The 13,799-nt window shown below is 33.2% G+C and overlaps 1 protein-coding gene across 1 annotated transcript in view; it reads left to right on the plus strand.

Moving 5' to 3' along the window:
* Pkhd1l1 (PKHD1 like 1) overlaps window positions 1-13,799 on the plus strand; it is a 140,439-nt gene that overhangs the window by 89,022 nt on the left and 37,618 nt on the right. The window contains exons 50-59 of the mRNA XM_077105563.1: window positions 154-345; window positions 2,216-2,367; window positions 3,702-3,861; window positions 4,376-4,547; window positions 6,463-6,551; window positions 7,075-7,223; window positions 8,742-8,871; window positions 10,165-10,283; window positions 11,090-11,219; window positions 12,702-12,875. Coding sequence (XP_076961678.1) covers window positions 154-345; window positions 2,216-2,367; window positions 3,702-3,861; window positions 4,376-4,547; window positions 6,463-6,551; window positions 7,075-7,223; window positions 8,742-8,871; window positions 10,165-10,283; window positions 11,090-11,219; window positions 12,702-12,875 — 1,467 coding nt within the window. The remainder of the gene's footprint in view (window positions 1-153; window positions 346-2,215; window positions 2,368-3,701; window positions 3,862-4,375; window positions 4,548-6,462; window positions 6,552-7,074; window positions 7,224-8,741; window positions 8,872-10,164; window positions 10,284-11,089; window positions 11,220-12,701; window positions 12,876-13,799) is intronic.

The following is a 13,799-nucleotide window of genomic DNA, read 5'->3' on the forward strand; positions in this document are numbered from 1 at the left end:
CTCTCTATGAGGTCTCCTTGCCTCATGTAAACAGAATAATTTTACCAAGACTTTTAGATTTTATTTATGATAGTATAGGTCACAGTACTTATATACCACATGCCAGTTTTCTAACATGAACTAGAAATCATGCTCCTTCTGTTTCTTTTCCAGGACACAAAGGGTACACGGTCATCCCACATAGCTCATTGCTAGACCCTTCACATTGCATTCAGGAAGACCAGTGGAGCATTGGATTCCCTGGATCTGTTTGTGATGCTTCAGTCAGCTTCCACCGTTTAGCATTCAACAAACCTTCCCCAGTATCTCTACTTGAAAAGGATGTGGTTCTTTCAGACTCTTTTGGTATGTGGATTATAATAGTTTAAATCACTGATTTGAGTATGTTTTCCTAAATGTCTGTCATCGTCCTCTTGAGTTGTTACTTGATGTTTTGGAACATTGCAAAAAGCATAATATGTATATCAGAGTTCAGGCAGGAAACAAGCAACACACTCAGTGAGTGTTTGAGAAGCCTTGAATAAATGCATGGACTAGCAAATGTTCGGTTGATCAAGAAGCCTCTAGAAAATATTATGACAGAGAGCAGAGAAGTTGGCATAGCCCTTGGAGCAACACTTTAAATGTATACACCACTGAAGACAAATAATTATTATGCTTGATGACTAAGATGAAATTGGAGAGCATTTGCTAGGTCAATAGTTGTATATGAAGTGCCAGGTGCTGTCAATTTACTGATTTCTACCAATATAGATACTACACGTGGAACAATGAATATGTTTGACATCATTACCAACTAGGGTATAGTAATCTGCAATCCTTATCCATCATCCATGTGACATATTCACTAGTCAAAAAGAAAAAAAAAATTAATGGGTATGAGGTGACAATCTTGATTCTCATCTCTCTCAAGTCTTTGATTATTGTACTAATCTCTGTACTCTCCTCTCAAGGATTTAGAACTACTTCAGTTTATTATTGTATTATTACCATCACAGCTATTCATGGTTTCAGTTCATGGTCAGTTGACCTCATTACTTTTGGGCCAATGGTGAAACAGCGTATCATTGCAGGAAGTGTTTGGTGGGGCAAACTGCTCACCTCATGGCCAGAATGCAAAAGAAAGAAAGAAGAGCCTAGGGTTATAGGACACCAAGAGAGCAGGAAGTCTCCTTTAGATGGGGGAGGAGTGGATATTTGCTGAATTATCATAGTTCATATTTTTTTCTGGGATTTTGGTATTCTAATTTTAGTGCCTCTGTTCAAGGCTCTTGTAAAACTAACACCGATTCATAAGCCTAACAATTTTGTTTTCCCTTGATAATGGATTTTTTCTGTATTCTTAAAACAAAATGAATTACAGTTTATTTTGTAATATTCTTCTTAAATTATTAAGGTAAAAGTTGTTAATTTTACATAAAATCCAATGAAAGACAAAAAGAGAGAGGGAAAAAAAGGGGGACAATTAATCAAAGAACTTTTCTTTGTAGTGTAAGAGATCTTTTCAGATATTCTACTGAAATTGTCAGGCAATCTCTCATGCCAAAAGTATTACTGCACTATATAGATTTACCCATAACCATAGTTTAAATTCAAAGTTTCTCAATTACAAAATGTAGATGTCATACTCACTGTTAAGTGATAGACTTTTAAAAGTGATACTTTTAGCCTTATTGCTTAAGATCTTTAAATTGAAACTTAATTGAGGCCAAGTAGAAGTATTTGCTACTAAAAATTAGTCTTTGTTGTATAAGTTTTTGTGAATTCAACAGACACAGGAGACAAATAGAGAATCTGTGTATATTTATATACACTGTAAATCCAGAATTCTGAAGAATTAAGCTGTTAATAGAAACGAAATTATGAAAACTGAGAAATTATACCCCATTGGATTCAAATGTATGATATGTCAAGATCATTGTATTGTCATGAGCAACTATAAAAAAATGAAATGAAATTATGTTTAGGTCAATGATATTTAAATAATTATATTAATACATTTAAGTACTTTTTGTCCTAGTATTATTTATAATTGTCATCGTGTTTTAATCATATCTTTCCCTAAGGAATTAAGTCTCGATTTTGTTTTAAAATACCAAATGAGAAAAGATTCCCATTGACTAAACCAATATTTTCCATTCTCAGTTGTTTTTAAAAGGAGGATTTTCATAAAGGTAGCTACCACTATCATTTTCTTGTTTGCATTCTTCCTCAGGAACAAGCATTGTTCCCTTTCAGAAGAAACGACTGACTCACACATCTGGGTGGATGGCTCTGATTCCAAATGCAAATCATATTAACTGGTATTTTAAAGGTGTGGATCATGTAACCAACATATCATATACATCAACATTCTATGGATTTAAGGTAAACAAAGACTATAAAATGGATCATCTAATCATTGTAACTGCATATCACTCAAATGCAGCCTGTCTACTTATCCTTACAACCACTGTCTGGTCCAGAATGCTCTTGCCTCATAGGTCAACTTACTAAAGTCCAATACTCCCTTCACGGCCCATTATAAATCTAAGAGTTAAGCCAAAGGAGCCTTATTGAGAATAGGAAGTAAGCAATCTTTCTGCCATGTTCCCATGATACTGTGCTTGTTATTATTACCATGTTAACAGATTACATTTACTGTGTGTTTATGATGCCTCAGGTACCAACTAAGGGATCTTTATTTGTATCATGAATTAATCGAACAACAGAAAATTATTTTTAAAGAAGCAATACTTACATGCCCACATCTAGCTCTATTTCAATTTCTTGACATTCTGTGAATATTTACTTACTATTTTTGAAAATAAATAAAACTTCATAGATGAAGTGGGAGCCCCATATGGTTTGTGCACCCTGTCATTCCCCACCGTCCACCTCCTAATTGAGTGTTTTCCTTCCACACATGTTCTTCTACTTGTACTACATATTTGTGCAGCCTGAAAATCCTATATCGTATTGTTTTAAAGATTTTTCAAACATTATAGAAATAAAATGTTCTCTGAATACATACATACATTGTGTTAGCTTTATATCACTGTAACCAAAATCCCCAACATGAACAATGTAGAGGAGGAAAAGTAAAAGGTTTATTCTGACTCATGGTTTCTGAGGTTTAGTTTATGATCACCAACTTCTTGCTCTGGGCCCCATATAAGGCAGAACATAATTGTTGCAGGGCAGTGGTGGAAGAAAGCTGCTCAGTTCATGACATCCAGGAAGCAGAGAGAGGAAGAGACCACAGGGAAGATGAACTCTGCCAGGGAATGCTCACAGTGAGCCACCTTTTCCAGCCATACTCCACAGTTTCCATCCAAGTATTCCATTCAAACTGTGACTGGTTAAGTTATAGCTCTTAATTCTTTCACTTCTGAATATCCCTGCATTAACACAGGAGCTTTTGGGGGAGCACCACAAATCCAAACCATAACATACATATATACTCACTTACGTGTGTGTGTGTATATATATAGACAGAAACAAAAAACAGACAGATCTTTTTATTGCCTTAGTGATAGAGCTAGCATTATAGCCAAAGGTGTATAAATGTTAATAAACAGAAATGCAAAATAAAAAGTAAACTGAAACTAAACCTTTTGTCATAACAATATAGATGCTAATTATATGTCACTAAAATTAATGTATATTATACATAGCACTAGCATATAAAACAAGTCACATTTTTTTGCATACTTCTGTAGGAAGAAGACTATGTAATTATATCACATAACTTCACTCAGAATCCTGATATGTTTAATGTTATTGATATGAGAAATGGTTCTTCAAATCCACTGAACTGGAATACTAGTAAGAATGGAGACTGGCATCTTGAAGCAAACACTAGTACTCTTTACTACTTGGGTGTGTATTCAGTATGCAGAAGTGGTTATTTTATCTAATTCTTTGTCTAAAGGATGAGAAAATTGCTTAAAGATAAATGTATTATACAGTGCTCTGTATTAGCAGGACTTGATAAATATTTGTTGAATGAAAGTACTAGAGACTAAATTTGAGCTAGAAAAGGTCTTGAGTTTAAGAACTTGCATTTTATTTTTGGAGATAGCACCAGCGTGCTTACAGAAAATGAGTACAAAGGATGCTGGCATATTTTTTCCATTTTTAATATTTAATAATTTTGTAATATAAGAAGGTTTATGAATGAATTTAAATTCTAAAGCATTATTTTTCAAGGTATTTTAGCTTTGCATTTTTAATAAGATATACATTCTCTTAGGATTTCTCTGTATCTATTCCATACATTTAAATTATACCAAATTTATATCTAAAGAATATTTTTTAAAATTCTATGATTTTTGTTTTCTTTCAAGTACTTTGATCAATATGTTAATATAAACCACTTTTACTTTACTTTCAGTGTCAGGAAGACGTGACCTTCATCCAAGTGAGCCCATTTCTGGGACCTTGGATCCTGATGTGAAAGATGTTACAATTAACTTCCAAGCTTACTGTTGTATTCTCCAGGACTGCTTTCCTGTGCATCCCCCCTCAAGAACCCCAACTCCCAGGAAGCGACCAGCCACTTATAAGTATGTAGGCCTTTTGTAGTAAAACCTCTTGATACCTCTTGTTCTAATCTTTTCAGTGTTACCCCTGAGTGAAATAATAATGCCTTTTTTTCTGGGCAGTGCCTTATAATTCAGAGTACATCTTGGCCTTAACAACCACACCCAATGAAAAAATTAAATAATCTCAAAAAATACATGTGAAACTTATTGGCATCCTCACACTTGCAGAATGTTAGATTTGGATTATTAAACTCATCCAACTCCCTTTTTATATAGGTGAAAAAGCTGAAGCTCAGTGATCTCAAGTAAAATTCTTGAGATCACAGAGCTTATGGTTGGCACATGCAGTCCAGCACCAGAAATTAAATCTCTTCATTAATCCAGTGTTTTCTTTGCAGGTGGTATTGCTCTGTAGGATAACCATCATGTTCAAATCTCATAAGACAACTTATTAAATTTTATTTCAAATATTTTATCTCAATTTTAATTATTCTGATTAAATAATTTTTGTATCTATCTCTTATATGGCTCTTTACCTTTATTTCTCAAATACTACCTTCTATTACTAATTAACATACTAATTAACATTACTAATAACATAATTTGGATTTGAGGGTTTCCCAAAATCTCCAGTTAATGCAGGAATATTTGGAGGTAAAATGATTTTATTGTTAGAGCTATAATCTAACTGGGGTCCTAGTTTAAAAGGACTAGGTAGTAAATGTAGGCAAGTGGGATGTGGCTGGAGGAGGTGGATCACTGGGGGCATGCCTGGAAGAATTCATCTTCCCTGTGGCCCTTTCATCCTCTACCCTTCCCTATATTCTTCCTGACCCCACCATGAGCTGAGCAGCTTTCCTCTCCTGGACCCTTACACCATAATGTTCTGCCTTACATTGGGCCCAGAGCTACAATGTTGAGAACTCTGAAACCATGATCCCCAAACAAACTTTTCCTCCTCTAGGTCAATCTTGTCAGGTGTTTCAGTCATAGTGACCAAAAAAAGCTGACTAAAACATCATGCATGATGTGATCTTTCATTTCAGTACTAACCTTTAAAGACCTTTAAAGGCATAATCTTGAGTTGATATATATTTGCATCCCTCATGGACAACTAATAATGATAATAAATAATGATGGCGATGATTAAAAAACTAACGGGCATTTAATAACTAACTCACTATAGTGTATCAAGTTCAACTCAATGGTATTTATTAGGTAAAATTTATTTCAAAATGTGTAGATGCTACAATGGTTATTGTGCAAAAGAATAACAATTAAATTTGTTTATATATCCATTGGGACACTTAAATACTACTTACTGAGCACCCATTATGTGCCAGACACTGGGGGTTAAATCCTAAACAACACAGATATGATCCCTGACTTCATTTTACTAGCATTCTAAACAAAGAGACCACAAAACAAGCAAACAAGTAAACAAACAACAAAAAAAATAAAGAACATAAGGGTGAGCTGTGATCAATGTTTTAAAGGAAATTGGGCTGGTACTGCCTTTGGATGGTAGAAACTCAAAGCTGCAATCCAAAGAATGAGGAAGAACTCGCTATATAAAGGTGGGAATGAGGGTTTGAGCCAGGGGATATTGCCATATGAAAAATTACAGGGAAATTGAAATTTTTGTATTACAGAAAAAATGAGAGTATATAGCAATATGGATTTAGTGGGAGAAAAAGTCATTCAAATTGTAGATAAAAAGGAAATTATCTTCAATGAAAAAATATATATGTATTTTGTATGTTTTGAGTATTTTTATTAATTGTACATATTAGCTTATCTATTTTGTGAAATTATGAACTATTTAACTCACATTCTGTCATGCTCAAAACACCTAATATAGTGCTGTCCCCTAAGGAGATGGTCATTAAACACATAAAGATAATAATTCTTGGAAATAATTCTCTTCTTTTTTCAGTTTATGGTCAAATGATTCTTTTTGGCAATCATCTCAAGAAAATAATTATACCATACCCTATCCAGGAGCAAATGTGGTTATTCCTGAAGGTAAATACACAAATATAAGTAGATAAATGCTTGTCTTTATGTAACACTAATGCTACAGCATGATAGATACCTCAATATTTAGGTTTCCACCTTTATGCAGTATGCCTTGGGGAAAGAACAGATGTGAAGAAATGGACTCCAGTCATATGTCCCAGATATGAAATGTAATCTTCTGGGTTTTAGGTGGATTTGAACAAACTATTATCAATAAAATATAAGCCAGGTGTGGTGGTCTATGCCTGTAATCCCAACTATTCCAGAGGTTGATAAAGGAGGATCACTTGAGTCCAGGAGTTTGAGGCCAGCCTGAGCAACATAGTGAGACCCTATCTTTAAAATAATAACAAAAGCAAAAACAAACAACTCCCAGTAATACATTTTCTGGGAAAGACAGGAATTAGTCATTGTGTAGAAAGACAGATCATAAACTTCAAAATCAAGAATCACTGAAAAGCTTATCTATGTTTTATCATAGGCTACTGTCTATGGATTATATTATATTTCTTAAACTATTATTTTATAGGAACATGGATTGTAGCTGACACAGATATGCCACCAATGGAAAGGCTCATTATTTGGGGAGTTCTGGAACTGGAAGATAAATCCAATGCAGGACCTGCAGGGCCTTCATACAGAAGAGTTGTTTTGAATGCTACCTACATATCAGTGCAGGTAAAAATGAGGTCTCATAATTTATATCTTTCTTAAAGACTTACTGAAATAATAATAAGAAAACATATTGAATGGGCTTAAGTAACAAACAACTGCTCTAGTCCATGAAATGCAAGCCTCACATAAGTCAATATATTTCTGCTCTCCTTTAATTGTGGACTTAACATCCTGTAAATAATAATTATCAAAATACTCTTGAGTCTATGGCTTGCCCATTGTCAATTCTACTTAAAATATGTGTATTGTTATTAGGTAAAGCTAAACTATAAACTTGTTATAACAAAGAATGGATCCCCAGGAGTTCTGGAAACAAAAGAATTTAATCCATTCTTTTTTTTAAAAAAAAGTATTTCACAAAACAAATGGACATAGCTGGAATTATGAAGGCAAGAGCAGACTAATAAAAATGTCTTAACTGTTTGGAACAATCACCCCATTCCTTCATAAACCTCACATGGTCTTCTTGAACATTCAACGATTTTACAGTTTAACTATTCTGTCATCATTTATTATAGTTCATAAAAACAATGGCCTAACCAAAAAACTATTAATCACCATTAAAAAATAAAAGTGTTTAATAGCTGTTATGGTTTGAGTAAGAGGTGTCTCCCTAAAGATCCAGTATAAAGCAGGAATGTTTAGAGGTGGAATGATTGAATTTTGAGAGCTGGAACCTAATCATTTCTCTCTAATTTGAATGGACTGTGTAGTAATTGTAGGCAATGAGATGTGGCTGGAGGAGTTGGGTCACTGGAGTGTGCACTGGAAAGGTGCAACTTCGCTAAAGCCCCTTCCTCTCTTTCTATTTCCTCTGCCCTGTCCTTTACCCATGGTGTGCTACCTCACCTTGAGCCCAAAGCAATGGACTTGGCCATCTATGTACTCAGATCTCTGAAACTGTGAGCCCTACATAAACTTTCTTCCTTTAGGTTGTTCTTGTGGGGGAATTTTGGTCACCGTGACACAAAATTAGTCTTTGATGCTGTAAAGGGTATAATATTTGGGGAAGACGTTTTTAGTTGGGTAAACATGGGTAAGTTATTTGACTTTCTGCATTTGTTTTTCTCACATATGAAACAAGACTAAAAATACCAATTTATGGGTTTAGGATAGAGGTTAAACTATGTAATTAATATATGTAAAGCCTTACATAGTACACCTGACATAGAATCTACAAGCATTTGATGATAATTATTATTATTAATAATGTTAGCTCACGAATGGCATAGCTTAGATGTAAGTGTGAAGAATATGTTTTGTGTATGGCATATTACATCCAAATACAGTGTGTTTTGTTCAGACTCCAGTAGATTCAGGTCCAATTCTGACAGTAAGTAGATATTATTTGGAAAAATAATTTAGACTGCCTATACCAAAATCAATGGCTTAAAGTCACTTCCAGTTACAACACTGTTGTAACAAAATGTTTTAAGGGAGGCTGCCAGTGTCCTTTTTTTATGAGTGAAATCCTTTGTCTGTTCAACTTTAAACTATTAACAATTTTTTGCTCCACCATAGGGAGGTAGATTAATTGGTGGCTGGGAAGATAACCCTTTTAAAGGAGAATTACAGATTATTCTTCGAGGAAATCATTCTACCCCAGAATGGGCTTTTCCAGAAGGACCAAATCAAGGGGCAAAGGTCTTAGGTATGTGTCTATTAGACAGCAAACATGTCATTTCAATTTTGAGAGTTTACTTTAAAATAGCACTAAAGTACTCAGTTCATGATAGGATGGTATCAGGAGCTTTTATAGAGATTTACTTATAAGAAAGGGTCATAAAAGTAGTAGAAATATTAAATTAAATAATGTCCCAAAATTACAAAACTAAATTTAACAAATTTCTAAATGTTAATATTATTTCTTTGTCTGTTTTTTTATATTCTGTTCTTCATATAAGCAATAATACTTTTTATGTTCTAGTGCATTCCTTTAAAAGGTCATTTTCCTATACATTATTCTATTTGTGATATTAATAATCTGTGGTTCATTTGACTTGGCTATCAATTACTCAGTCACAACTGTGGCTGAGCTTCACTTTCTGATTACACTGGTGTACTGTGAGTTTGTTTGATCCTGTTTGATCCTGGAAGAGTTGGATCAAGTTGGTCACAACTAATAACTGATTTTATTAATACTACTACATATTTATCTATATGTCACTTATAAACAGTTATTACAGTTGTTCCACTGTGTAAATTCTAAATAAAGGGGTTCAAAAATAGTCAAGATTGAATTGGTCAGCTCTCCACTGGCTAATGTCCTGAGGCAGACAATCCATATATTTGGTTTTATGTGTTTATTACTACAAAAGTAACTCTTCAAAAACAATATTTTTAACATAAAAAATAAACAAGAATGTATCTTTCCAATTCTGTCCACCTTAAGGAAACTTGCATTAGTGAACAGTTTTTATATGTCTACCTAAGTATTTTTTTAATCTGTACCTATATCTATATTATATATACTAATTTATGGTAGTAATATTGTTCCTTTTATTAAAACATGGTCAAACTAAATATATTATTACACTGTTTTCTTTTCCAGATAACATAAATACCTTTCCACAGTAATATTTGTAGATAAAACTCTTTTTATAGAATATTGCTCACTAATATTAACATATTAAAATGTATTTCATGTACACTTAACTTATTTGATGTACAGTTAATTCTAATGTTCTAATATTTCCAAATGTTGTGGTAAATAGCCTTATCCTTGGGTATTAGATTTAATTTCTCTGGACCAGATTACTAGAATTGGGTCAAAGTGGGTTTTCTTGTAGTCCTGAGCAGATAACCAGAATTCATTCCATCCATTCTCAAATGTCCAATTGCTTATTAAAATACACTAGAATATTATTAGTAAAAAGTTTCATTTTTTTACTAGTACTTAACTCAGTACTGTATGGTAAATAAATAGGAAATTTTTCTCCTTCAGGGGTGTTTGGTGAGCTGGATCTTCATGGAAATCCACATTCAATATATAGAACTAAACTGTCAGAAACTGCAGAGGCCGGTTCCAAAGTCCTGTCTCTGGTGGAAGCTGTGGATTGGCAGGTAGAGAACATATTATGTAGTTCACTCTAAAATGTTTGTTCTCTGTTCTCATGAGCATTTTTTTTTCATGATTAACTAGATGAGAAATGTATAATTTATGATGAGCTTGCAAAAATAACCTGTAGGCATTTAATAATTAAAAATTATGGTCTCATGATCCTTTAGAATATATAAATAACTATATTTATATTTATGTTTATATTTAATAAAAGAAAAATATGAAAGTTTTTAGTTAAAAGACTTTATTACAAATTCTTGCAAAAGAGACAATGGAATTGTTTTTAATATGTTTTACTTTTATCTTGGTCATCTCCTCACTTCTAATCTGTGATTTTACATGTTAAGCCTTTGGAAAGAAAACAAATCAGAAACCCAGTGATGCTCAAAAAATGCCTATGTTAAGTGAGAGATTTTGGTAGAATGTAAATGGTAAAACTCAATTTAGAATTTGTTTTCCTTTTACTTATTTATTTATTTAGTGATACTAAAGATTTAACCCATCCTTTTTTATTTTGAGATTGGGTCTCTCTAAATTGCCCCGACTGGACTCAAGCTAGTAATTATCCTGCCTCAGCCTCCCCAGTAGCTGGAAATATAGACATGCATGCTGCACCTGGATCAATTTAAAGTTCTTAATATCAAACATAGCATATTTATTTTTAGAGATCTAAATGTACATTTAGTTCTTTCTGATAATACCATGATTGCTAATCAGATATAATTTAAATTAGAGTTACGTAATAGTCTAAGAAATTTAACCCTATTTTTAAAATTGTTCTTCAATTTGGCACTTGAATTTTTCTAAGGAGGGAGAAGAGATTGTGATAACAACCACAAGCTATGATCTTCACCAGACAGAAACTAGAAGTATTGTTAAAATTCTGCATGGAAACAAAATTCTCATCCTCAATGATACCCTTTCTTACACTCACCTTGGTAAGTGGCTGCTCTTGAACCAAATAGATATATAATTAAAATGTCTGGAAATGTTCACATTTTAGTGCTCTACTCTGTAATTATAATGCTTTGATAAAATATATCACAAACATTTTAGCAGAGCATTTCACACAGATTGACTTTGGTACCCAAGGGGTGATACTATCTATTTAGGTGTTGTCTACCAGTAGTCCCTATTGTATGTACTCATTTATTAATTCATTGAGCAAATATTCAGCAAAGACCCACCATGTCACGTTCTGTGTGGTAAGGCCCTGACATCTTCTATTCTATGCAAGCTTCTAGGAAATTATTATACACAATGGAATTTTAAAATCCTTGGTCCAAAACAAAGGACACATTTTCCACTTTAATTGGCTTTAGACAAGCTATAATGAAATGTTAAAACTCTAATTATCAAGGAGAGAAAAAATAAGTAAATATCATCTGATGACTTTTTTCTCTTATAGGAGAAACATTTCAGCATTTCCATTGTACAGGCTCCTTTCATGTGAATCTCAGGAAATAAGAGCAGACAGGGAAGTAAAGTTAGGGAAGATTCTCAGCAGTTTTTTGTTTCCCATGTGAGGCAGCAGAATAGACTGAGGGACATTTGACCAGAATGAAAAAGAAATCTAGAAAAACTTTCAAAGAGCTATTTTGATAGAGGCACGTGCATTTATCTTTCTGTATTACATATTTTCTTTAAATCAAAAGGAAAATGTTTTGTTGAAGAACACTTAATTATGAAGTTATAATGATTTGTAAAACAGTTTGTCTAATTAACCATAAAGCAATTGTATTTTGAGGTTTTACATGATATATTCTTTCATTTAAAATACCAGACATTTCTCTCTGCTTGAAATGAGCCTATTATCCTTAAAGTTCTGAATAACATTTCTAGAAATAGAAAGTGTAATTTAGGTTGTTTTTCCAATCATTAAGACATAAATGTGAAGATTGTGTTTGATATGCTACTACATATTTATAAAAAATTGTGGTCGATACACAACATGCCTCAGGAAATGTGGAGCAAATCAAGATACAGGTGTCAGGGGAAATAGCTATGTTTCTAATTCTCCTCAGAGCCTTGGGTAAGTTTTTTATCTTTTTTTCTTTTGCATCTTTAATTCATTTTCTCATATATTAAATTATAATAAGTTAATTTGTTGCACAAAAGCATCTTAATGTATGATCTAAAGTGACTGCACACTACTTTCAAGTCTTGTTAAGCACTAACTATAATTGCTAAAAAAATAATCTTTGTGGTGTAAACAAAAAAAAATTTGGTTGTTCTTCAGTTTATTAATGAAAGAGTGTCTTGATTGCAGTCTGCCATTTATCTATGTTTAAGAATGCCAATCCAATAAATTCATACTTGTATGTTGACTTTTGGCATGTTAGAAAGGTGTTTAGCCTGTGAACTGTAAAGAACCCACTAAAGCCAGATATTATCAGCACTTGACTGTCCTTCTGTTGCAGCTGAAAGATACCAAGTCCCTGGAACAGATCAGAGCTACTCGTTAGCAGCTGATGTTGGCATACTGACTAGAAACATCAAAATAATCGGTGAAGATTACCCAGGTTGGACAAAGGACTCTTTTGGTGCACGCATCCTGGTCAGCTCATTCACTGGAAATATGATGACATTTAAAGGTTGGTATAATATTCAGTTTATTTTTCTAAATGAAATATAACATTATCTCTTCTATTTTTTGTTATTTCTTAAATATTTATCACTTCTTCAAAGTATAACATGGAAAAATAAAACGTTAAAAGTAATTATGTAGTTCAGACATTACCCTTCAAGTGAATTCCTTATTATTGACTATTTATTTTATCTTCATAGACACTAGAAATCATCAAATTAATAATAACCTCAAGTAATAGCTAGGCCAACCTCTTTCCCAAACAGAAATCATTTTATAATATCTACAACACACAGGGTCTCACTAAGTTCTGAGACTGACCTCGTCAAATTCCTGCCTTAGTCTCCCAAATTGCTGGGATTATAGGTGTGTGCCATCCATCTGATTCATTTCTCTTTCACAGAAATTCACAAAAGAACCTGGGAAATTTATCCTATAGATTTTCCAATAATTTGGAATTTAGTGATTACATTTCTGAAATTTAAAGTTCCTGTCTCCCCTATATGCCCTACCCATGGGCCTTAGAACTAGAGACTTGGTCAGACTCAGATTCAATTTTTAGGCAAGAATATTTCAATACTGCTGGCATATTTTTTTTCCAGAAGTAGACACATGTCTGATCATTTCTCCTTGTGTGGTGTTAGCTATCTTTAACAGTCATTGCATAGATTCATTAAATCACTGAGGTTTAAAGTGGTAAAATATTAATTCTACCACTCACATCTCATTTGTAATCTTGAATGCTTCTTATAAAAAGAAGTTGCCCTAAACAACTCTTCAATGAACTTGAAGGACAGTTCGTATAGGAAATGCAAGGAAAAGGCTTGATTCTCTCCTCATATTGACTGTTTTCCAAATGAGTTGATTCCAAGCATCCTCCAGAGAAGACAAGGAGTTTTTACTTGTGTTGTTTTGTTATTGGTATCATTAT

The sequence above is a fragment of the Callospermophilus lateralis genome, chromosome 16 (genome assembly GCF_048772815.1).
Source record: "Callospermophilus lateralis isolate mCalLat2 chromosome 16, mCalLat2.hap1, whole genome shotgun sequence".
In the NCBI taxonomy this organism is placed as follows: domain Eukaryota; kingdom Metazoa; phylum Chordata; class Mammalia; order Rodentia; family Sciuridae; genus Callospermophilus; species Callospermophilus lateralis.